Genomic DNA, 26644 nt, shown 5'->3' with positions numbered 1-26644 from the left:
AAGCATTTTGACTGTGCAAGATTACCCTTCATGAGTCATCTCCTTCTGCAGTCTGCTCCCACTGCTTAAGTATTAGCTACCTCCTAGAGAGATCCTAAAGCCATAATGAGCTCAATTTCACCAGATGTGCGCTCTACTGCAAAATCTCGCTCCCCTCTCTCCACAATCTCTGCATTGGCCACATGCATGGCACATGGACCGTCCACACACCTTGATGGGATTTATACAGCATGAGGTTATGGTCAAAGCGCTGTGCTGCAGTCCAAGTCTAGTAACAGATCAGAGGTGACATCAAAAGATTAATGGATAATCAGCTTGCATTATTCACAATGTTGTAAAGAAAATGAAGAGGAAAGATCAATCTCCCCCTCTTAATTTTTTATTTCCTTACTTTTCCAGGCTAGGCTCATGGGACTGTATCCTGCCGCAGCCTGACCTGACACTAACCATTGGTTTTGTTTAATAAGTAAAATGCAGGTGCTGTGGATCCAGTGCATCTTGCTTGGGTGATGGTCTTTGGTTCTTACCTGTTTAAAAACCTCTCACAGCACACTAAACTTAAGGTTTTTCTTTTTGTACCTATTAGTTTAATCCTTCAGCAAGGGATCTAGACAACAGACATCCCTTTCTCTGCCCTTTCCTCCTCTCCTCGTATGTAGATTGTGGTGGGAATTTCTAATTGAAATTTCATTAGGATAAACAAATTAAGATTTACGGTTGGACTCAATGATCTTAAAGGTCTTTTCCAACCTAAATGATTCTATGATTCTACAAAGATGAAAGTGTTATAAAATTACAGGACTACAAAATTGAAAAGCAGAATTTCTATGGTGATCACAAAACAGAAGGAAATTCTCATAACTAAGTAACATTTTACAAAGATAAGAAAAGCGACAAAAGTTGAAGATAACCAATACAAGCAAGCCATCAAAATTCTCTTGTGGAGATGGCACAGGACAGAAGGCTATGTATTTCTTAGCATAATAACTACCGGGCGGATGATCTTCATTTTAACATCTTCCTAGTGCATCAGAGGTCGGATTATGGCTCCTCTCTGCCAGGCAGGCAAGAAAGAGCTGGGATAACTCCTGGTGCAAGCTTTCATTCCTGCTCCAAAACCAATCTGGTGGCTCTTGCAGAAAGGTGGTAACCTCCAGGAGTCAGAGTCTGCTGCCTTCCCACAACTGCCCTTGCCCATGACCTTGACGGACTGAGAACCCAAATCCCTTTCTGTATCTCAGATGACACTTCTCTGCCATTTGCCGGCCTATTGAGCTTTGAATAACAGCATGTCCCATCCAGTTTTTTAAAAAGAATCATCCACTCCTCCCAATATGTTTATTGCCAGGTTATTCAAACTGTGTTTACTAGGCTAAATCTGCTGAGAGTATGTTTCACTCACATATATGGCCTCATGAAGATGGCCTTCAGTGCGTGTTGCCTTCAGTTTTTATAATTAACCACGCAAGATGGTTAAAAATTCAAGCGTGTGTGTCCTTTCAGCTTGGAAGTCTGGTCAGCAGCACAAAGGAGCTGTTAGGACTGGAGTCACGCAGGTGTTTGAAGGTTAGGCGGCTCTCCTCTGCTTTTTAGTTTTTAGGTTGCTTATTGAGGGGTTTTTTAGTATTTGCAAGGTAAGTATGCCGTGTATGTTCTCTGGCAAGCCATGGTAGTTGTCCTGGTTTCAGCTGGGATAGAGTTAATTTTCTTCCCAGTAGCTGGTATAGTGCTGTGTTTTGGATTCAGTATGAGAATAATGTTGATAACACACTGATGTTTTCAGTTGGTGCTATGTAGTGTTTAGACTACAAGGATTTTTCATCTTCTCATGCCCAGCCAGCAAGAAGGCTGGAGGGGCACAAGAAGTCTGGAGTGGGCACAGCCAGGGCAGCTGACCCAAACTGGCCAAAGGGGTATTCCATACCGTGTGACATCATGTCCAGTATATAAACTGGGGGGAGTGGGGCTGGGACGAATCGCCACTTGGGAACTAACTGGACGTTGGTCGGCAGGTGGTGAGCAACTGCATTGTGCATCAGTTGTCTATTCCAATCCTTTTATTATTATTATTGTCATTTTAATATTGTTATTGTCATCATTATTATTTTCTTCCTTTCTGTTCTATTAAACTGTTCTTACCTCAGCCCACGAGTTTTACTTTTTTTTCCTGATTCCCCCATCCCACTGCGGGGTAAGGGAGTGAGTGAGCAGCTGCATGGTGCTTAGTTGCTGGCTGGGGTTACACCACGACAGTAGTGAACTTGCTTGTCGCAGGTCAGATGGTGGATGCACAGTCTGAACTCGTAGCCAGGGCTTACAGAGCAAAGAGAGCAACTTTTCTGTACAGTCCTTCTGATGCTATAGGGAAACTTTTTGTTTCTAAAGAGCCTTTAAAGGTGAAGCCAAAATGTGGCCTGAGTTCAAATTCCCTATCTTTCCTTGAAAAATTTGTCCCAGTAGATAGCTTGAAGAAGGCACCTGTGTGTGTTTAATTTGAATGGGGTTGGGGGATTTTATACATCACGATGGGGCTGGTCAAAAGCTCTCCAAGATATTCTAGGTCTCTGGAGCCATTAGGCTTGCTGTCTCTGCACAGGTTGTGAAGCTTGCATGAAGCAAGACCAATCCTGACAGCGTTTTCTGTGCTGGCATCAAGCCAATCCCACAGGCAGTGCCCACAGACCCCGTGCAGCCGTAAGACACGCTCAGCAGCTACCGAGGAGCAGCCGAGGACCTGGCTGAACTACTCACCATGGCCGTGGTTGCCAGAGACCTACTGCACCCTCCACAACTGGTAGCCTATTGGGAAATGTCTTGTGTTAGGAAACGAGTGCATCCTGATCCCAGAAGACAGATACCAGAGTCGCGCAACCTGCCAAAAGGTCTTCCTCTGGCTCTTTCCCAAACTCCTTCCTTTCGGCTTGTCATGCTGCCCTGACTTGGCAAGAGGGGTGCAAAAGGAGGCAGGGCTGCCTGGTGTATTCGTGTGGGACACCCAGGTGGGATCCAAAACACATGCAAGGACGGTCTTGCCGAAAAGGCTGCAAAGGCTTGTGGACTGCACTTGTGAATGCATTTGATAAGATGTGTGGGTATCCTGAGAGTACAGCACCGTAAGGTATGGCCAAGAGAAGGGTGCAGACGTGGCCATTTGTACCAATGAGGAGAGTGAGCCCCAAGATCAGACAGACCTCTGTGGCATTAAGTTTGGAGTAGTGCTAATTGCATGTGAGATGCAGACACAGCCTAACAGATAGGTCACAAGACAACACTTAAACTTCAGACCAAATTCAGTGCCCAGCACTTTGTCAATGCACACCTAAGTATTTAAGACAAGTTCCATTCAACCAGCACACCACTGCTTTTCAGTTTCAGTCTCCGAGTTGATGCAAACAGAAGTTGCAGTTTCTAATATTAATCGTTAAAAAGTGTTGATCATATAAATCTCTCCATTTTGAAGGGAAATTAATATAAATGTATAGACATGAGGAAAATCATCTGAGAAGTGCTGCTGCATGATCAGTTAAAAATAGTGAAACCAAATATTTTGAGCAACAGAAAGTAGAAAAATATCTCAGCCAGCAGGCTCACACAATCCAAGCACAACTTCCTAGTCGCCTCCCTTACCTTATTGGCATCTAACTTGGAAATCTTGCACAGACTTAAGACTGTCTCTGTCAGGCACAGGACAAGAAATTTCAAAGCACTGACTGAGATGATACGAAACAAGGTGTCTATAATGACCATCCTGAAAATCCTTTCTATTATCTCTCTACAGCCTTGGCTACAGAATGAATATGAGAAGCGAAAGGTTGCAGGAGCTCCACAGGGATGCACTCAGCCAGAAGAGTAAACAGTAGTAAAAAATTATCTTCTGGGATCTCCCCGACAGATAGAAATATTGCTGCTGAAAGCCAGCCATACAAACTGCTGTAGGGTTTGCAACTGCATCAACAGTTGTGAAACTGAAAACAGCCAACAGGTCTGCCTGCGTTAGTCAAAGCACCTGCCCTGTTCTTCTGGCCAGGAGACCATCCGCTACACCAACCAGTACCGTGTAGGCATACACTGGATGAGTTAGCTGGGTTGCCTTTTGTCCAGTCCTGGCATCGTGAAGGAAGCCAGGAAAGCTGCTGCTTTAGTTTTGTTAGCATGCTTCCTTCTACTGTTAATTATAAGGACCGCGGGGTTTTTTTGGTTTGTTTTTTTTGACAAGCTACTAGTGTTACAGAAAAGATTGCAATTCGTTTAGCAATAAAAGTCAACAAGATTTTCGTGATTGGGAAAAGAATAAAAAAAAAAATCATGCTTAAACACAAAAAGTCCAAAGATGTTAGGTGTTTGTCAAAACAAACTAAGAGACAAATTTGTGTTCCATACAGAAACAGATTTAGTGAAAATCTTAAGGAAAACTATATATTAGCTAGTTCTGTCTGGCATGATATCACCTGCTTATCATGATGGCAAATGTTTGTAATAAAAATCAGTTAATAAGCAAACCACTACTTTATATGCTAACTTCAAGTTTTATATGCTAACTTCAATCTCAGAGCTGATTTAAGGAGTACCTTAATGTAGAACATGTTTTTCTTTTTTTTTTTTTTTTTTGCATGTCTGTTAAGGCTGGTGTAATTAAGAGGTTAATTAGAATCTTAAATGCTTAGTTTGCATGTTGCAAGATACATCTCACTCTATGAAAATATCTTTATGACATGGGAAAAAGTGGGGTTTTTTTCATTATAATTGCCTGTCTTGTATATTGGCAGCACGAGAGTCCAAATGAAAGACTAAACATTTTTAAATAATCCATTTCCAAGTTTCTTTTATTATTTATAACTATTGGACTCTCTTGCTTTCTTGATGTTGATCTTGCCGTAACATTCCTGAAGCTACGGTGTCAGCTACCTCCACGTTACGGCTATAAAGGTTGTATGGAGCTGCACAGAATAAAACCAAAATAAAAGCAGGAGAATACAATTGTGTGGCTTTTTGCCCACCAAACCACCACCGACAGCCCCCACCGTTGCATCAAAGGAGGGAGTAAAGTGGGGTCACACGATTCCAAATTTCTTTTTTTTTAAATGTTTCACCGCTCACATTGACTTTAACCTTTGTTCTTTGAGGGGCCTTGCATTCGGTTTCCCTTTCTGGTTGTCAAGTTTTATGGGACACTTAATGCCCACAGCAACGCGACGCGCGTTTTCCACCGTACCTGTGGCCCCTTGTCCGGCCATGACTGCTGCCACCCCTTCACTTCTAACCCACAGCAAGACTTATTCTGAGACTTTTTGAGGACCTCGCACCTATCACCGGGGTAAGTCTCCCAGTGAACAGCCCAGAAGGCCCAACCTGCCGACCCTCTGGGCCCCCACCTCAGCGGGAGAGGCGCACCCCGGGCCTGCAGCCTCCAGCCTTCCAGGGCAGAGCGGACGGACCCCCGCGTTCTCCCCGCGCTGAGGCGCTGACCGCAGAGGAACGAGCCCCACAGCGCTGGCCCCGCCGTGAGGGAGGGCGGTGGCGGGCCGCCCCCCGCCCAAATGGCCGCCGCCTCCCCCTCCCCGGAACTACAGCCCCCACAATCCTCCGCGGCGCCGGGGGACCCGTGACGTCACCCGCCGCCTCGGGGAGACTCCCCGAGGGCTCCCGCTGGGGGAGGGTGGCGGGCGCATGCGCGGTGCCTCCTCCCGGCCGCAAAGGGGGCGGTGCCGGGGCTGGCGGAGACCATAGAGCGGCGCGGCGGTTGGCAGGGCAGAGCGGCCGTTTAGGGGCGGAGCGAGGCGGCCCCGGGCCCGGCTCCGCTGTCAACAGCAGCCAACATGGCGGCGCGGAGACCCCGCACCGCCTCAGGTCAGTGGGCTCCCCGTGGGCTCGGGCACGTCCGCAGCCACGCGTCCCGTCCCGTCCCGTCCCCTGACGGGAAAGGGGAGGAGGAGGAGGTGACATGGCGGCCGCCCTTCCTCTCGGGGGCGGGGGGGGGCAGCCCGGTGCCGGCGCCCGGGGGCGGGGGAGGGATGTCCCGGCCTCTGCTCCTCCCCACACTCCCGGCCCCTTTCCCAGCTTCGCGGTGGCGTCCCGCTGTTCAACTGCCGAAACCCCTGGAAGGGGGAGGCGGGTCCTGAGGTGAAAGCCGCCTTAAAACCGAAGGGGCCGGCAAAGCCCGCGCAGCAGCGCCGGGACGGGCAGCTCCGGCCTCGGCGGGGCCTCGCCGGAGGCCGCGGGACCCGACCGGCACATTCTCTATAACGTAACAGATCTTCGAGCATCGGCATAGCCTTACGGCGTAAGGCCTCTTCGCACAGACGCAGGTTTATGCGCGTGAAGAGTATGCACGATATTACCCCACGCGGAAGGGAGTATTTTTTTTTTTATTAGCAGAAAATGCTCCAGCGCTGTTGTCTTCCACACAACGTGTTATGCTTGTGTGAGTTTTGATTTGAATAATGGTAATATAGGGGCAGAATTAACATAACTAACAGTCTGTGACAGTGTTTTTATGTTCTCCATTTAAAGGAGTTAAACAGTTTGCTCTTGATACCTCAGAGTTGGAAAGAAAGAACGAACGTTCAAGAACAACTTTTTAGAACACTCAGGTGATAATAAAGGGAAATAATTTGTACACACCTGTATTTCTTGCATTCTCTGACTTTTTACCCATACTTGTAGTAAGAGTTAAAAAAAGCCCCTGAAATTCTTAATAAAATGCTTATATCTACAGTCTTACTTCATAGTTCTAGGTAGTAACTTAATTTCTCTTCCTCTTTGGAATGTCCCAGCATCATTGCTGAACTTATATTTCACCTTAACTGAAGCAGACTTTAATTCATGTATGTATGCCCATAGGACTATGATATGCTTTAAAATATTCTTCTTTAAAAAATTTAAAATCATCTCTTCCCTCTGATGTTTGAGTACGCATGGTATTTAGGATCTCTAATTTGAAGTTGTAGGAGGCCTATGTTGAAAATGCTGCAGAATTGTACTGCAAACAATTGGAACTTAATTGAAGTTCCAGCTTCATATATTTCACCTGTTGTGGAAAAAAACCAGAAGTGTCTGTTACTGGCTTATTAGCATATGCCGAGGTCTAGCTTTCTGAGGAAGATGCTAGGCCAGAAATCGTCAGTCTTTCAAAGTCTATCCAGAAGAGGTGTGTGTGCTTTCTCTTAAGTTAGATTTCACATCGCTTAAGATCATAAAAGCAATTGTAGTAGCTCAGATGAAAGCCCAGCATCTGTGTCTGAAAGCCATCAGCTGCAGGATGAGCTAAGAAAGGTTTAACAGGGTAAGCATGTACTGATACTTTCTCAGAAAGTTTTTAATCATTTTCAGCCCAGGACGTCATTAGCCATGGTTGTTATCAATGTGTCTGACAGCCCTTGGTGGATTTTCGCATGCTCCCCCGCCTACTAAATTTGTTTTGTTGTTTATTTGGAGTCTGCATCACCTTTTGGTATCTACAGCATTATGCATTGAGCTGTTGCATGGGTTAAATGGGGCTTCTGGCAGGTGGGGGGTGAAGGAGAGGAGAGGAAGACTTCCTTTGTGTTGAACAAGCTACCTGCTAGTTTCATCTGATACCTCTTAGTTCCTGTACTTGAACAGGTAGGAGATTCCTGTTCACCTTTTATATGCAAGTCATGGATTTTTATAGATTATACCTTACCTATACTCTTCCCTTCCTTACCTTGAAGGTTATGTCATAAAATCTCAAAATCCTTTGTTCTGTGAGCTGCTGGACCATAGGTAGCCTGTATGCTGCAATTTAAGCCATTGTATTAGCCACTTCATACCAAAAATGGTTCTGTTAATGTTTGGGGTTTTTACATAGATTGTTAATTTACTGTGTAACTGAGAAAACCACTTTTTCCTTTTTTTTTTTTTCTTTTTAAGAACATGAAAGTGACGATGATTCCTATGAAGTGTTGGATTTAACAGAATATGCACGTCGTCACCATTGGTGGAATCGTGTGTTTGGCCGGAATTCAGGACCGATTGTAGAAAAATATTCTGTAGCTACCCAGATTGTGATGGGCGGCGTGACTGGCTGGTGAGGGAGCATCACTTTTCATAACTGTCCTAGACCTTTTACTGTGTTAGAAGATCCCTTTCCAAGGCTATTTGAAGCAGATAAATTTATCTTCTGTAATGGGATTTCCTTTATCATTGAACAAGATTATTCATTTGTGAACAATTTGTTAACTCATTACTGTGACTCATTCTAAAGTGTTTTGTAGTATTGGTAAAACACCAGTTATCTAAGGGAACTCGTACCAGTTACTGTGAAAAGAATTTGGGGAAATGTCAGAGCTCAAAAAGTACAAGGAATAAATGGAAAATGACTGCACATAACTTGAAAAGCTTATTTCCTTACTAGTATAGATTTAGAAACCTACTTATGATATTATGGCTAAAACATATTCTATAGGTAGAAGAAATGAAGGGAAAAAAATGGGTGGCAGAATATACTTTTAATTAAGAGCCCCATTTCATAGAGACTTTTCTCCCCTCTAAATTCAGCTGGAGCCATTTTGAAGAAATTAAGTCTGCTCTCATATTAACTGAAGAGAGATACCACAGCATAGTTATGCTAAAATAATTCATGGTGAAAGCTAGACAGTAAGATGAGAACTTAAACTGGAAAATGTGGCCACAGCCTTAGCAGCTATGTCAAGGTATTTGTTATTTGTCAATGGTGTTTGAATGGTATGTGTTTATTCCAGTACTCTAAAAAAAATTTAAGTTCAGTGAAAACCAACATTATTGTAGCACAGTAACTTTTAAAACAGAATTATTCAATATGTGGAAGGTGAAATAGACTAAAAATGAATTTGTCGTGTCCAGGCTCAGTACAGCTGTGAGGAGTGCAGGCTTAGCTTTCAGTCTGTTTTTTTATTTGCCTCTGTAGCCTTAAAATTATTTTTGAAAGTTAGATGTATATACATAAACTCTGAAGCTTCTAGGGAATAGTTCATCTGGCATCCATAAAAACTGGCTTATTGAAAGATCTGGAAACTGTATATTTCAGTATCTGTAGATGTATATACTTCTGTGTGTGTATTCATGTATATAAATAGGAATGCACTATTATATACAGGGGGGAAAAAATTCCCCTCTGTGCGTGGGTTGGTGGGGGGGTGGGTGTCAGACACCAGCAGAGTTGCCCAGAGAAGTTATGGAACCATCAGCCTTGGAAGCATTCAACGCTGAGTTAGGACCCTGAGCAACCTGATTTAGCTTGGAGGTTGGACTGGGCTTTGCAGCTGGCCCAGTTTTGGGAAGGTGGCTGGACTGGATGACCTCCAGAGGTCCCTTCCTGCCCAAACTATTCTATGATATCGACATCTGCGCTGTTCTCTATTTGATGTGGGAGCGCTTTGAGACTGCAAACAAGATAATTAATTTTCTGGTTGCTTTGATCCATTAAAAATAGACTAAGGCCATGTCCCAGTAGAGGGGCCCTGCTGATTTTAACTCTTGTGGTAGGGATCTAGCTTCTTTTTACCTGAGACATTTAAGTTACGGGTTGTGTAGTTAATATAAATGATGGTATAATATATTTACCTTCCATTTGGGAACAGTTGTAATAGCACTTTTTATATTATTATATTGTGCTTCATTAACATGCTACATTTAATAGCAGCATACAGCTTTAGTGTATAGACAAGGTCTGGAGATCTCAAGCTTACTTTAAAGGGGCCATCAGACAGCCATGAACTAGCAACCATTACTCATGTTGTCTTGTGTTAGACATTATTAATTAATTAAATATTGCTTGTATTAAATATTCTGATTTTAAAATCTAAAAATGTGAAATGATACATTTGCTTTGTTAAATGAAAAAATAGTAATAGTTGTAGTCGGGGAATTTTGGAGTGTGGCACTGTTCAGCAGACAACTTCATTGGACTGGGTTTTTTTTGTTTTGTTCTCCTAAGGTGTGCGGGATTTTTGTTCCAGAAAGTCGGAAAGCTTGCAGCAACTGCAGTAGGTGGTGGCTTTCTTCTGCTTCAAGTATGTAGCATTTCATGCTTTATAAGTTGGCAAATGTTATTTACTAAACAATAGGGAAAACACAGCTGTTGGGTCAAAATTAATTGGGAAGGCTTCTTACCTACTTCATCTTTTTAGTCATATCAGTCAAAAACTTACATTTCAGCTGGAACATTGTGTACAAAGGAGACATTTCTAAAAATCAGTGGTAAACCAGAGTCTGCTCTATCCTGTAAGATAGTTTGTAATAAGCCAAAAGAAACCTCTGTGCAGAAACTGAGATGCTGTATGTGATTCAGTATTGCCAGATTAGAGGAACTGCCTGTAAACCTATGGTTAGGGAGATCAAGGAGTTTAAGCTGTGTTTATTTGAAATAGGTTTGAGAATTTTATCAGTGCTTTAGAAGTAGGCTGCTTTGGCAGTTGCTTGGAAGACTTGCTCTGGTCCCATTATGAAGCCATGTTTTTCTCTTTTTCTCCCCATGCTGTATTTACTAGTTATATCTGTTGAACCTCTGAAGCTTTGCTGACTTCTGATAGCTTCATTGCATTCTTCTGTTCAATTGCATTTCAAGTCCAGAATTTTTTAATGATGTTATCTGGCTTGACCATTTGCATTATTCATCAGATATTGTGGTTAGGGGAGGACACACTTCCAAAAAGCCTTTAAATTAGATGATGAAGCTTTAAGTGAAGGAGAATTTCTTGTATCCTTCTGTAAGATGCCAAGTTATTCTTAATTTTTTTACTGACATTTTTCATGTCTTAATACCTGTGAGCTTGTTGTTTTTCCTCAAATCATTCTAGAGGAAATAGACTGGTGCCTACTTAGGTTCAATAATACACCATTTTTTGAGACAAGATGTTAAAGATTTTTATTTTTTTATTCTTTCCAACATCATCCTGGAGGATTTCTGAAAGGCATACCCCGCTTTTAGTTATTCCTTTGATTGTAATGGCTGCTGCAGTCAATCATTGATAAGGAAGGCTTGGGTAGTACCTCTGAGTGCTGCTGTGTAATGCATCAAAATATCATGGTTGTGTGAAGTAATCTTACTTCCTTCATGATTGTGTTCTCTACTGTTTTGGGGTTTGTTTTTGTTTTTTTTAAACCCCATGCTAAACATATAACTGAACTGCAGCACTCTATGTAAGAATGTGTGCTCCTGGAATTATTTGGTTGTTTTCAACAGATATGAAGTGTATTTTATTTTGAATTACTCAAAAGCAAGCATCAACAACAATGTAAAAAGTCAAAGAGAAATAGTATTGATATGAAGCTTTATAATGTTAGCATTCGTTCCACTTCACCATTGTGTATTGATGACTCTTTAAATCTGGAAATCACTGGTTATTGGGCTTGTACCTGAACATAGGGATGAATTTTACAAGGGTGTTGAATCTGAAATGGTTTAGAATCATCTTGATGTAAATTTTTGGCAAAATCTGCTATGCCCGCAAATGAATCAATTTCATGGAGTGCTCTGGACTTTTTAGCCCATGATGTGTATTTCTGGATCATGAGGGAAGAATTAAATCTTTTTATATATATATATGCATGCAGTGGATCTTGAACTACTCATCATCCTTTCATCTAGTTGACTTAAAGATCCAAATCTCTCTTCCCATGTTGTATGCCATTGGTCTTAATTCTTTTAATGACAAGTCTTATCTAGATATGACTGAAGAGCCTACAGAACAGAGGCCTGGCATCCAGAGGTAGCCGGCAGAATGTTGCCTGTAGGTGCCTTCATTAGTATTTCTGACTAGTGCAAGCTGAAAAGTTAAAACTAAGACCTACAGACAAAGGAAAATAGAAATTGCTTAAAACACATTACTTGGGCAGTATTTTTGCTTGTTGAGCTGTGAAGTTTCGGGAGTTTCCTGTACATAAAATAGATTTGCCATGTGTTTGAGTGTCTGATTTCTTAGTTGATCTCATTTACAGTGTATCTGAAAAGGAATATTATCCAAGAGGAAGAATGAGTTGCATATTTTGATTGAGTTGTCTATATCTTTAATTAAGTAAGATCAGATTCTCTTGGAAGGGAATGAAGTAAATGCTTTGGTCTTTCATGTTAATGCAAAACGTTTTGCATTTTAAAGCTGAGTCATAAATTCTATAGTGTAATTACATTTTTGTAGTCTTTAATTTTTTCATTTAAAGATCACACATTGTGATTTTAATTTCCCTATGAATACGTGTTCAGCGCTTCCCCTGAGTGGGCAGAGGAGCGTTTCAGCATGTGACTAGAAACTTCATTTTTATCTGTAAGTTTCTCTGAAGTTGCAGATTTCATTTCAACTGCTGATTGCAATGTTGACATTGTAATTACCTGCTAAAACAAGAAGAACTACAGAAGGCAAGATTTTTGGCTAAAGCCCATTCAGTGAAACATTTCAGTCCTGAAATTAAAAAAATGCATTTTTTTCTTCAGTGTGTGATGACTTCATCACAAGAAATCTAGTAGGAAACTGAAAGCAATACGTTTTTGGAGTGTCAGTTTGTATTAGAAGCAAAAAAGATTTTTCAGATTTTTTTAAGTGATCTAGAAGTTTTTCAGTCTTAATACAGATTAAATGAAAAGTAGTCTGAGGAAGAGAATAAAAATGACATTAAGGAATTTGCATAGTTTTTCAAAATTAAGATCTGTTATCACATCTTTGTGCTGGATATTTCAACAGCTTAATTTGATCAATTAACTATCATTTTTTATTGAAATAGATGTACTTCTTCAAATATGCTGGTATAAAACCAATACCCATGCACTGTACTGTATTAAGGAAAATATGATTCATTTCTCATAACGAGTAAGGGATTTTCCCTGTATAACTTCTGTTTTATACAGCACAATTTAGTGAAATCCTGAAGAGTAGGGAAGTATGGACTCATGTGATTCTGCTATAATGAATTAGTTAAAAACAATTGTTCTTAATGAGCACCTGTTCTCTGTGTGTTTTTAAACTCCTGTGTCCTTAATAAAGGTTTCATTGCTTTTTCCTCTGCAGTTGTTTTTGCATTATGTGTTGACTTATTTAATCATAGAATTGCGGTTTTTTGTTCAGTTATTTGTGCTTTCACTAATATATTTTGCCTCATCCCATTAATATGCTATTGACGAATTCAATTCTTCACTAAATTATTTTGTAACTTAAGAAAAGTCCTTGAAAACAACACAAGAAGCAAAATGAACTCCAAGATCTCCTTGGCTATATATTCTACAGGGGTTTGTTGATACATGCCATGATGATGTTGTAGCATCTCAGTGAAGTGGGGAGAGAAAAACATGCTTCTGGGGGTGGGGACTTAGAGAGTTGTATTCTGTTTTGCGTTAAAATATCCCACTTGACAGTTGATGTGTGCAGACTTTGAGGGAACATTCAGTGGAATAGCCAAAGCAAATGGTATTTGGAAGTTAGCCTTTTAAAGAAATACCATATTTCTGGCAGGTTTTGACATGAAATGGAGAAGCATCGTTTCTCTGCCTTTGTAAATTGGAGTAGTTTCACTGGTTACAGTGGAGCTGTGCCAGTAGATGATGGCTGAAGATACAGTCTTTGCAGTTTAACTCTTACAAAAAATGTACCATTTCTCAGTCCCTCCTTGTCTTTGTATATTGAAGTTAGAGACTTGTCAGATCTGTTCTGGAAACTGGTTGAGTGTGATGGGGGTTGCTACCTATCGAAATACCAGAAAATACCTGGCTTCTGTATGCTGCACAAGCAGCTGAGCACAGGGAGCTCACGTGTACCTTCTGGGCTTGGTTGGGCTTTTTTAGTATGAGAGATTCTGTCTCTGAGGAATAAAAACTCTTTTGTCCCATCTTGCCATATAAATTTTTGGCTCTGAAACATTTTTTACTCATTACTCCTAATATTGTTTCACAATAACGAAGTACTTGCATGCCTCTCCAGTATCAGCCCCAAAAATGAGGTCTTCCCTTTTAGATTCTCTATTTTCTATGATTAGCATAGAGAAAGATGCATGTATTTTTAGTATTTCTGCATTCATGTATTTTTGCAATTGCCTTTTTGGAAAAAATCCATATTTTTTTTTTCAACAGTTCTGGAAGATCTTGAACAAAAATAAATTTTACTAATGTGATATATGAGAGAGAGATATTATTCCATTCTCATCTATACATATATAGATTTCTGTACATACAGAAATCTACACCCCCCCCCCATATTTCTCTTCAAGAAAATATATTATGTATAGAATATGTATATATGTATGACTCCTTAATATATATATAAGTATGGAACTGATAATGGAATATTATTTTAATTTGTTATTGTAGGGGCTGGCTTTAAAAATACTAGTGAACTTTAGGAATTTGTCTTTATGTAGATTTACTATTGTGAGCGAATAGGTTCTTTATGAAGTATTAGGGTCTAAAAATTGAAGTCTGTCTCACCAACATTTGAGTTCAGTGGGATTATTTCTGCGCTTATGAAGTTATGTAATTAGTAGGATTGCAGCCAAAGTAGATATGACACAGGCTCTGACTATCACTGCAGTGAAGTACAATTTTTTTTCTTCTCAGTTATAAATTTTATATTCAAACATTGTCTTCTGTTGCTTATTTCCTAGACGTGTACAAACACTCAAAAGCAGAACTTAAGATCTCTGCTACTAAGTTCAGGGAGAAAAGTGGTATAATTTTTATCGTGTGAACTGGAGTTCTGATATGAATGTAAGTTGTAACTACTGGAGAGCTAATCAGAACATAATTAAAAACTTCTGCTTCATCTTGGTACTGTATGGATAACTGAGTTAATTAAACTAGTCTTAATGATGTGTTTCTTTTAAAGTCCATTGCTTATATTTTTTACAAGCAAGCAAATATATTAGCATTTCTTACATTGTGTTGGACTGGGTAGATCAGTCCATATTTAGTTTTCAGTTTTATGAGTTAGAAGGCACAAATTCAGTGCTTGGGCCTTTTTGAAATTTTTGTAGTACTGTTAAATTCATAAAATAAAAATTCCCCCAATGTGCAACATTTCCGCCCCCCGCCAGTATGTTGTTCAGTGACTAGATGTGCAACCAGTACAGGTTTAAAACTGGTTTCATGTTTTCATACTGTATAGACAGTCTTTAATTCGCTGTCCCTGCCTAACACTAGTGCCTGTGTAGATAAATGGTTTTACAATAGACAGGCAAGGTCAATGGATTTGTTATATTCTGAAGTATTAAGTAAAGGAGATGATAATATTTAATAAGTTCATTTTGCATTTTTCTAGTGAATTGTTTTTTTAAATCTTGTGCAAAGATGGAAACTGAAGTTTACTTTCTTACACAGGTGGTCTTTTAGAAGCTTCGCTTTGAATTCAGACAACATCTGTGTGATGTTTCATTTTAGTTTTTTTCAGGATCTTGAAATTCTAATTTGTGGTGAAGTATGTTGGTTAATTATTGTGGCTGTTGTAGAACAAGCTAGATGGTCTAATTCTAGTTATTTGGTAGAAAGAACTATGTGAAAGTCGAAATTCAGTGCCTGTAAGCAATGTGAAACATTTCATGCCAAACCTAATTAATTGTATATTTAAATCTGTTCCACGCAAGTTCATTATCTGTGACTTTTATTTACCAATTGTACATTTGCGTAGAACACTGTTACAAAAGTTACATGAATTTGCCAAACTTGACCTGAGAAATCTCACTTTATGAAAAGTTTTTTGTATAACAGTCATTTACCTGTAAAGTTAGTGGTCTGTATCTGTCTTGGCAGTTAAAATAAACAGTAATCCTTAGGTTTGATTTTTTTTTTTTCCCCTCTCTTTCCACCCCCCCCCCCCCGCCCCAACTAATGAGTTGTTTGTTTTAACTATTCTCTAGAGCATGCAGCAATTGCCTTTTTTTTTTTTTAAGCTATGATTTTATAAACATTTAAATATGTGTTTCTTTTGTGAATTGTCTTAAGGAAATTGGTGGGACTGTCAGATGCTCTGTTACTTGACCAACATTTTTTCCAGGATCAAATCTTAGTAACAGAAATAAGGCAAAGGGTTGGCTTGATGGTTAAAACATGCTAAAAATCTCATGGATGTTGTTTAAGCATTTGGGGAGTTTGAGTATAAATTGGTATTAACAGTCCCCCAAAACAGCCATTTTGTGGATGCTACAGAACTTGTGCTGTAGACAGGCCGTATTATTTTTGTTTTTACTGGCTTTGTTTTGTAGAAAGTATGAGAATTTTCTTGTATTGAATACTTTTTTTGTTGGACAGTTTAAATGATGTAGGATAAAGTAATAGTTTTCAGTATTTCTAAGGTTGATTCTGATTAGCCCCAGATATACCCTGTCACAAATCAGAATTCCACAATTCTGAAAGAAGCTGAAATTAAACAGTTTTTTCACTGTTGTCCTATGAACGTGCGTTTCTCTTTCCTTTTCTAATAAGTGAAGTTACAGTAAATGCTGAGGGAGAAACATTGTTATTTAAAGCTTTTATAGCTAAAGAATAGAGAACTGGTAAAATTAACAAGACTCTACTGAACTTTGCCATTGCTTGTTCTAATTTGAACTGCTGTAACAGCGGAAAATATTGGTGTTTGAAGCAGAGTACCTGTGGTAATTGGAACAATGTCTTTTCCTGTAACGGTAATAGAAAAAAATAATGAACTCCTCCCCGCTTTATAGGCAATAAGATACTGTATTTTGACTCATCAAATGTTAATTACAACTGTACTAAATACCCTTTATTTTTCTAGATTGCTAGTCATAGTGGATATGTACAAGTTGACTGGAAGAGAGTTGAAAAAGATGTAAACAAAGCAAAAAAACAGTTAAAAAAGCGTGCAAATAAGGCAGCACCTGAAATCAATACTCTAATTGAAGAGGTAAGTCTACGGTGATAAACTGCTTTCTACCAGCCAGTTTTTCTTACCTTCTACTGCAGGTGATGATTAGTTGAAAATGCAGGTGCAAAACTGGAAGGCATCAGAAATGGTCTGGCTGTATATTTTAATAAAAGTTATCAGATTGTACTCTCTTTTATTCATTTAGCTTTCTATTTTGTTCACTCTTAAAGATGACACACAAATTTCAAAGTTAATGCATTTCTACAGCTGATACAGCTGAGGGACTGCCATTGGCTTTGCCATTTAGTCTGTGCAGATTCTTGGCTAGTGAGAAGAGCCAGTAAGGTCACGACACAGTAAAACGTTGAGGGTGTTGTGGTTAAAACATGGTAGCTACAGAGACAAAAACCAAATCTTAGACTGCTGATAACAAAATTACTTGGAAAAGACTGACCTTTCTTTCTGGAGAAAAGCTATAACTACTTTGTAACTACAGTTGTGGGTTTTTTAATCTCATTTTTATACAGTTAGAAGAATATCTGTCTTCAGAATCTGTCAGTTACATACTATGTTGAAAAGAGGTAGCCTATGATACTGATCAGTGTCACTGGGGCTATTTCATTCTGTCATTTGAAGACTTTAATTTTTCATTTTTTTAAAAGTATGTTTAGCCTGGTTTTAGGTATTTTCACATTTCATACAGGTGATCTAAGTTTCTTTCTCAATAACTGTGTTAATCCTGACTTGGAATATGCTGCAGACAATGTAACAGCAGCCACAGTAGCGCTCTGTAATTAAGAGTTTTGACATCTTATATTTAACCTATATGGAGTTGCACACAGGTTGATAAAAATTACCTTAAATTTTAATGTGAATGTGAAGTGGAAGTTCTAGAGAGATGGTTTTCTAGCTTCCTCTCTACCTCAAATAGCTTAACCTGTCCTCCTCCTTCACTCTGCAGAAATGGGTGGGACAGGATGGGGGTTTTTTGGGGGGGTTGGGTTTTTTTGTTTGGTTTTTTCCTCTCAGATTATATTACTGTCTTCTAATTGTGTACTGGTAGCCAATCTGAAGTGTTTGAAGTGGAGGATTTATGAAATGGCACGTTTGATATAACGTGTTATACTGTGCTATTAATTCATGAAGTATTGTACAGAAATGTTGTCATACATAAGTGTTTTTTATAGGCTTAAGTTGTTAGGAAACTGGTTCATAATGCAGTGAAGTGTATTTCTTTTCCAACGATCTAGTCTTCCAAAAACGAGTTGGGTTTTTTTGTTGTTTTTTTTTTTAATCTTTTCTCGTGTGATTAAAATTGAAGTCATGGTGGTGCGCACGCTTTTTTGCCAAGGGAGCTTGTAAAACATCTGTCTTGTTTTGATTAAAACAAGAGTGGTATTGGCATGAAATTGCTATGCCAATTCTTCTGTATTTTGACTTCTAAAATGCTAACTGTATTTTAAATATATTGTTAAAGACAGCTGAGAGTCGGTGCCAGCAGTTGCCACCTAGCTTTATATGTTTTTAAACGCGTTGCTTCTCCCTCTCCCCCCTCCATAATTTTAGTTTTTGGGATAAGTATTAAATGCTACTATCGATTAACTAACAATAACTCAGTTCTTTACGAATACTATTTTTCTTCTCAGTCAACAGAATTTATCAAACAGAACATCGTGGTGTCCAGTGGGTTTGTTGGAGGCTTTTTGTTAGGCCTGGCATCGTAAGGACCTGAATCGTCTCTTCCTGATGGCATTCATGTCGGCAAGGAACAGTTGTGGTGACACGCTGTCTTAAAGCAGTGTGGGTCACTGGGCCTTCCAGAGCAAGATGAGTGGACTAGCTAGACGACTTGGAAGCTTTTACATTTCAGGCTTGTGCCTCTTGAAGCTTGGCAGAACTAGGATTTGCTGAAAAACTGTGCAGTGTGCTCATTATAGCATTTCTGGGCAAAACTGGTTCATCTTCATCATGACTCTTTTTATCTATGACCTTTCAAGATCTAGCATTTTTTAAAATGTTATTCTTGGAATATAGATATGTAACCATACTGTAAGAAAGCAAGTTCCATTTCTATGTTTTCAGTTAAATATCGTTTATTTTAGAAGTATTTTTTCTTCATGCTGTAGTAGACAGTATCAATGACTACATAATGTATATGATATTGTAGTTTCAGCCTCATGGCTGTCCATGTTCTTTAGAAGTCACTGCAATAATCTATCAATCTGTAATACCTTTTTACAGAGTATTAAATAACAAAGAATCATGAGCTTATTAAAGGTGAAAATTGACTTTGACTCTGGCCTTTGTGTACATAGAAAATAAGAAAGTTTCATGTTTATAGCCTGCGGGCATCTGGTACAAATACTTGCAGGGATACTTGTGATATTTGTCTGCTAAGTAAATGTATATATGTTATTTTTCCCAGATGCGTAGACATGCATAAACTCATTGATAAAACTGTAATACACAGATAATCGTTGCAAGTGCAGACTCCGCAGTGATCTGATGGTTAAATTGTTTTGCACTCAGTAAACCACGGAGGTCATTTTCAGACGTCAGTAGTTGGTGAGATGAAGAGATGAGGCTTCTGCCTGAGCACTTTGCAAGGGTCAGTACTTTGTAGGGCTTGGTAGGATGTCAGTACAGTGTGTGCCCAGAGTGAACTGAAGGCTGCTCTTGCAGTTCCTTTTAGCTGGAAATGATACTCACTTTCACATTCACCTCTATTGCCACTATGTTCTCCCCAACTTAGACATAATTTTTTTTTTTTTTACAGTTGTCACTTAATTTGACTTTCACTGTCTAGGGTGTCAGCTATGGAAAAACGAGGGTACAGATTGGCTTCAGTTAGCTTATTGGAAAAGTGCCTGTTTCTTCTGAAGTCTGGGAAAGCAAATGGGACTTAATCTGCTTGGATGTGTTTGCTGCCTCCGCCTTTGATGGATCAAAGCAGGGAGCAGATTCTAAAGGAGATGGAAGCATAACTGTAGATGGGCTGGAAAATTTATTCTCGAGTAGGTTTTTAAGGTAGTTTGGGGAATTTGTTACTAGGTTATTCTAAAGAAGTTGAGAATCCAAACAAATACTTAATGCATTTTTCTGCATTTCAAACTTGTGAACCTTTTAGAAATTTCTACCAGGGAAGGACTGTTTGCTCTGCCCTGATTTTTCTGTTTTTTACTGTACCAGCAAGTTAATGTGAAATGGAGTCTCTGTCACATGGGTTCTGTTGGATTCTTGTTCACACGTCTGAACAGCATTGGCATCGGTTGGATGTGGACTTTGGATGTACAGGACATGGGATGAACATCCATCAGCTGGGCTGTATGTGAAAGGCGTTTGACATAGTAACCTAGTATATATTTAGGTTAGTGCATCTGTGGACTTCAGAGGTCAGTATTACACGTCGACTTCATGTACGTGTGCTTCTGGCCAAGGTGAGTTATAAAGCACGTCATGCGTATCTGTGAGGTTTAAGGGTTTAGTTAAGCTAAAGCCTGTTTAAGACTGTTGAAAATAAAACTTCACCCTCCCACCCCCAACCAAACCCCCAAAATCAAGGAACACAAATGGCCACAAATAACATGTTAGCATCCTAAATATTTTGTTTTAAGGTGAGCTATGTCAACACAACTGTTTCAGTTTATTGGAAATGCGGAGCCCAAGGAGGAATGTGCATGCTGGGTCATGTGGGATTAAAGAAAAATTAAGAAAGATGGAAGTGTTAAAATGTGAAAGTTTCTTTGCCTTAATGTTCAGTCCAAAGGATAACGGGGAGGTAACCAGTCAGCTCTTTCCTGCTGATGAAGCTAAGGAATTTTTGCCATGTCAAAAGAGTTGCTGAAGCTAACTGATGTGAGTCACCCACCCTGACTGGATAAACTCAGGTGTCCGGAAAGGCTTCAGGAATCAAGTGAGCACCTCGGTAGCATGAACCTGTAAACTTGCATTTTTAAAAAGAGTCTACTCTGTGAAAAGATTTCAAGGGATGAGCATCTTTTAGTATGCTTGCTAAAAAGGCTGCTTATGTGATCAAAAGATATACTTAATAGTTAAAAGCAGAAATTAAAAAACCCAAAACAAAACACCCAACTTATATACTAGTACGCAAGACTGATTTCTGCGGAGGAAAGTTGTTCTACTATTTTGCTGCCATTATCTGAGATTCTCAGTAAGGCAATGAATAAAGAACTGAATTAAATATATTTGGGGGTTTTATTTTATTTTTTGAAGCCTTTGGAATAAGTAGCATAATGTTTTAGTAGATGTAAAACTGTCTGAGGGACCAAGAAATAAGGAGAAATGGTATCATTGGAAAGGTGGACACTGGTGGTGTGTGTTAGGATTGGCTTTCCATAATGCATTCATGACTTGAGAGGAAGGATGACTGCTGGCCCAGCAATGCTTGCGAAGTTCACTGATGCAGTTCCTTAGGTTGGTGAGGTAGAGGGGATGCTACCAGGAACTACAGCTAGAACTGACAGGGTCAGATGATGATGGAGTGGTAGACTTTGATAAACATAGAGTACTGAGACAAATAAATGCAGCTTTTCCTGCAAATATCTGAGATTTTATATGTTAGCTCAGAACAGTGTCTTGTATATCACTGCACATAAGGGAATGCTCTGTAAAGTCACAGTCAGAAAAATGAGTGTTGATGGGATTACTGAGAATGGAATGGAGCATAGCAGAAATACTGTTTCTGGTAGTAAGTTCTTCTCTGGAATGATTTCAAAGTTTGTTATCCTCTCCGACAAAAAACTAATGCAGGCTAAGAAGATGCAGAGAAGGGTGAAATAAGAGACTGAAGAAAATTTTTAAGAGCTTTTTTTTTTTAGGAAAAAAATCCATTTTAGAAAGCAGTTGATTAAGAAGGAAAGTGTTAGAAATATGTAAATTAATGAAAGGCTGAGCCAGCATTTCTGTGCTTTTTATTGTATAGCTGAAGAACTTAACTGAAAGGTGGAAAACATGAACCTACCACAGGGAAACAGCTTTTCACATAAGGCATAATTGGTCCATGGAACTCATTTCCACTGCCTGCTACTGAAACCAGGGAACAGGCTCTAGACAGGAATGATTGGCTTAAAGAGCTGTTTTTCCCTTGTCTGATTGGGAAGCAGGTGTGATGCAATGTGGTGATGTCCCAGTACTGGGACAAATGGAAAAGTCGCTGTTTGTTATTTTGGGGCAATTTAGGAAGTGGGTGGTGGGTTCTTAACTACTGAGACATCCATCAGGACCTGTAAGACTGGAAGCCAGTTTTAATTAAGGTAATTGTGGGGTGGGTTGGCACAAAGCATCTGGTGCTGATCCAGCACAGCCTGAAACCTCGATCAGGTTTGGTCCCACATCCGAGCTAAGAGGCCATCGAAATCTTGGAACGCCGAGGAACGCGGTGCAGGGACTTAACGTGGGCTTTTGTGCTCACGCACTGGACTGGAAACAGCATGGCTAACCCTAGTGCAGGTGGTGCTGTGCTTTAACGAAGAAACCTTGCTGCGCCCAAGCTGGCTCTACTGTATAGCTTGGGTAAACCCACACAGCGTTAACAGATTGGACTAGTTCATGGGTTCAGCACCCAGAGGTCCTCTGCCTCCATCTCCCTTGTCTTGTCCCCTGACCTCTGCCTCCCCAGTTTCTCAGTGCCCTGCGTGTTCTTACCTCCCTGCTTGTGTTTTGCCCATCTTCTTTTTTTCACAGCTACGTAGAATAGAGCACCACAGCATACGCTATTGCTGATCTGTGAAAAAGAGGAAATGCAGTGCTTGAAAATGGGGTGAAGCTGGGGAATAAATCCTATGAGCCAATTCAGCTGTTGGACTATCTGTTAGCTAATGCCTCTAGAGAGCTCAAGGAAGCTGGAGACCCCATTCAGTTACCTCTTCCTGGGAAACCTCTCCTGCTTCCTAGACCAGTACCCTACCTACCAAACCGTAAGGTATTTTGGCATGAGATACCCTTGGTCTCTCCAGCCGACATGTTCTGTTGTGTGGATGTGTCTCAGCAGTCATGGGAGCGAGGACAGAAACTTGGGTGTCATCTCCTCAAAGTCTACCTTAAATCATTGCTAAATAGTTAAATATGCTGCTTGAAGGGGAGGAGGGAAGGGAGGGAGGTTACAGCCAGGGTATTTTGCTGCCTGTTTGGTAGGATGCTTATCTGAGAACTGGAATATATTGTTATACATCTCATCCTTGATACAAGAGTTTTTGGCTTCACTGTCAAACCCCCACAAAATCAACTGCTCACAGCCTTAAGCTGTAAAAAACCATTTCTGCATATGGGCACTGTATGTTTTAAAAATACTTAATAGAAAATGTTAATGTCCACAATGGAAATTAATGAGTATTGAACCATACAATTCCCATTTAACATAGATGCTTTGAACTTTCATCACAACAAGAGGCTATCTACATATGCTTGCCAATATGCACTCATGGGACCTAGAGAATTAAGAGCCAACATATCTAGTATGATTTTTAATTAAACAGCTTACTTCCTTGAAGTATTAATTGTGAAGTAAAGGTTGTGCTGTTTCTTCGTGTGTTTAATAGACAACAAACTCATACTGCCGCCAAATATACAGATTTTTATTTTCAGATTTCAAATCCTCTCCAGTGAGACAATCGAAATGCCTTGATAGCTAGATGTTGTTCAGATAGGATTCAGCCCAAATACATCTGAACAAATCTGTAAATGTAAGAAAAACCTGCAGATGTACGAAAGGAATGTATGAAAATCAAGCGTTGCCAAATATTGTTTCAGAATCCACTTGGGACAATAAAGAGGAGGAATGAAAATTAACAGCAATAAGTAAGTCCATATTTTAATGGTCCTATAACAGTGTATGTTTGTTAAAGTTAAAAAAATATTGAGAAATTGCCTTTTGAAACATTGATAATATACTTTTTTCCTGTTTCTATGGCATCAAAGATGATACTTAATTTCCAAACTTAAAAGCTTCTTGTGCCAGCTAAATTGCATGCTGGCTCCTGTAGGAGCTTTGTTTTGAGGCTGCTTGTGCAAGTAAAGCTAAGCATATGCTTCAATGACTAACCGGTTTGTATATGAAAGCAAAGGCAGAACAAACATTGGAAGTGATATACATATTTTTTCTCTTTTCATGTTGTTACAGGAATCTAATTAGGCTTTGAGACCCTCGGGTAGTCTGCAGAGAATCAGAAAACCATGGACTGCACAATGTATAGGAGTTGAAGGTGAGGCACAAGAAGTGGAATTTGTCTAAATATGGGTGTCGAGCTAGGTACCCTATGGCCTGCTTATATAAATGAAAGGAAACGGGCATTTCTGTGACAAATTTACCTTATTCTAAAACTGACATCTACAGTGGCTCAGATGAATCTGACCTAGAAGGACCCACTTCTCCTCGCTGTTTCTAAAGGCAGCCCAGGCCACGACTTGCTCACCTGTAGGTACTGAAGGTTGGGTGAGATGAATTCCATGAAACACGTTTGAACTGCCAAGGGCATGAAGGATGAGAAGGTGATTTGCCAAGGGCAAATCATGCTTGCCTGGCCCGTTTTCCTTCTCTGATGAAACGACTGGCTACACAGAGAAGGGAAGGCTGGTGGAGTGGGCTCTTACATGGGCTGAAAACTGCCTGCACTGCCAGGTCCCAAGGGCAGCGATCAACATCTTGGTGTCCAGCTGGCAGTGGTAACGAGCATCAGGGGGTGGTACTGCACAAATATTGTTCCATATCTTCATCAAAGACCTGTGTGATGGGCCAGAGTGTAGCCCCTTAACAAATCTGTGGGTGACACCAAATCAGGAGAGGCATTTGGCACACTGAAGCGTAGAGCTTCGATTCAAAGGCAAAGCTGGGGAAGCTGAACATTATACAAAGGGCAATCTCGCAGAGTTCAGCAAGAAAAAGCAGAAAGTCCGGTGCCCGGGGCAGGTTAACCCCATAGACAGGCACTGGCTGAGTAGCAGCTATGCTGGAAAGGGCATGGAGGCTATGGTGGACCTCAAATTGAATTTGAATCAACCCTGCACTTTCACTGCAAATGAAGGAAACCACATACTGAGGTACCTTAGGAGGAGCGTGGTTAGAAGTTATGGGAAGTTGTGACCTGCCTGTCTGTAGTTAACCACTTTTGGGCCCTCCAGTTCAAGAGGGATGTGGAGAAATAGGAAAGGGTCCAGAGAAAAACACCTCAGCTGATGAGGGGTCTAAAGCGTAGGACCTACAAGGGGACCTGAGGTTGTTCAGCCTGGGGAAGAGGAGGCTGAGGGGCAATCTAAGGCAACCTACAACTACTTGAAGAGGAGTTACAAAGATGATGGACCCAAACCCTCCTCAACAAGGGGCAGCAGCCACAAGCTGTGGCTTGGGAGGGTCACGCTGGACATTAGGAAAAGCTCTTCCACCAGGAGGGTGGTGCAGCACTGGGACGACTTGTCCCAGGGCTGGTGTGGGTTCTTCCTCCTCCAGGGGTTACAAGATTTGGCTGAACAAAGCCACAGTTGACCTGATCCAGTGTTGATGACCAACCATCCTGCTGTGAGCAGAAGGGTCCAGTGGTCCCATCAAGCAGCCCATCTATGGGACTGTGAAAGTAGGTGTTACCCCCCTCAGTCTTTCTCCTGGGTTTAGCCTTGTGTTCCTGCACATCTGAACATACATCATAAATGGTCTTCTACGGCCGGTGTCTTCTTACTATTCATACCAAGCAGGTAAAATAGATGCTGAGGGTATGTGGTACCACAATTAATTCCAGCTTTTCGCTTTAAAAAAAAACCAAACAAATTTATTTATTATATCAGCATTGGAAAGGTTAGAGACCTGCCAAATGGTTTTGTGATACTAGATTTGCTTCTAGAAAATTAAGATCCTCTGGTAGGTGACATACAGGAATTTATGTATATGTATGATTTGCTTGGAGCTGTTGCAGCAAATTCTCAAATATGGAACAGCCAGAAAAACACTTTTTTTTTTTTAATAGGCACTCCTACACTAATTTAAAAATAGTAAACTGGAGCAAGGTAAGTATCACAGAGTGATGTGAAAAAGTACATTGATAGAAAATAAGGAATAGAATATGTGATGAAGGTTGACATTGCAAGTGAAAAAAGAAGAGGGGAAAAAAACCCAACAAAATAATGGAAGATGCAAAGTGATCAGGGAGCACCGAGAGAGAGACAGGAATGGAAATTTGGTGACAGATGAAGTTGCTAAGGCAAAGGGCCTAGAGGAATTCCTTGCCCCAGTAATCACAGAGGCAGCAGAGGGCAATATCCCAGGAACTGGGATTTGTTTTCCTCAGGGAAGGAAGGAAAATGTCAGAAGGTTTTACTCTTGCACTGGAGTGGATAATAAGGCAATTAGTACTATTAAAAGTTGTCAGCGCACCCAGACTGGAGTGATAGATCACATCCTAGGATTGTAAAGGGAGAGGGAGATGCTGAAAAGCTTTTGTGGAGCAGTTGAGATAACTTACTGGAAAGGGAATTATTGAGAACTGGTGAGTGTTAAATGAAGTTCACACTGAAAAATGAGGGAGCACCGCAATCCCAGCATTTACAGATCTGTAAGCTTGACTTCACTTCTGCAGGAGAAGCTAAATACTGGTGAGTCATGGCTGTGCACATTTATAAGTGGCAAAATGAATATATTAGTAAAAATACATTGTTTTACCATACATACCATGGGAGAAGTACATACAATACAAATGATTTGGAATCTGTTGCACAAAAGATTTATGCAAATAATCTCTGCTAATAGGATTTCGCAGTGCAAATCCTTTCTTGTCAATATGAGAAGAGGTCTTGTCAATGTTACGCTCATGATTTACTTTTCCAAATAATATGTATTATAGAAG

General features: G+C 40.2%; 1 protein-coding gene across 1 annotated transcript; it reads left to right on the top strand.

Annotated features, from left to right (window-relative positions):
- Nucleotides 1-5707: 5707 nt before the first annotated feature.
- FUNDC1 (FUN14 domain containing 1) lies at nt 5708-19084 on the top strand. The gene is made up of 5 exons (XM_075033584.1): nt 5708-5847; nt 7891-8047; nt 9935-10010; nt 16707-16835; nt 18443-19084. The coding sequence occupies exons 1-5, from the start codon at nt 5817-5819 to the stop codon at nt 18518-18520; spliced, it is 471 nt and encodes a 156-aa protein (XP_074889685.1). The 5' UTR covers nt 5708-5816; the 3' UTR covers nt 18521-19084.
- Nucleotides 19085-26644: the final 7560 nt, after the last annotated feature.

This window comes from Buteo buteo, chromosome 8, assembly GCF_964188355.1.
Source record: "Buteo buteo chromosome 8, bButBut1.hap1.1, whole genome shotgun sequence".
Lineage (NCBI taxonomy): Eukaryota > Metazoa > Chordata > Aves > Accipitriformes > Accipitridae > Buteo > Buteo buteo.
Note: the sequence above shows the minus strand (reverse complement) of the source record. Positions and strands in the feature narration are given on the sequence as shown.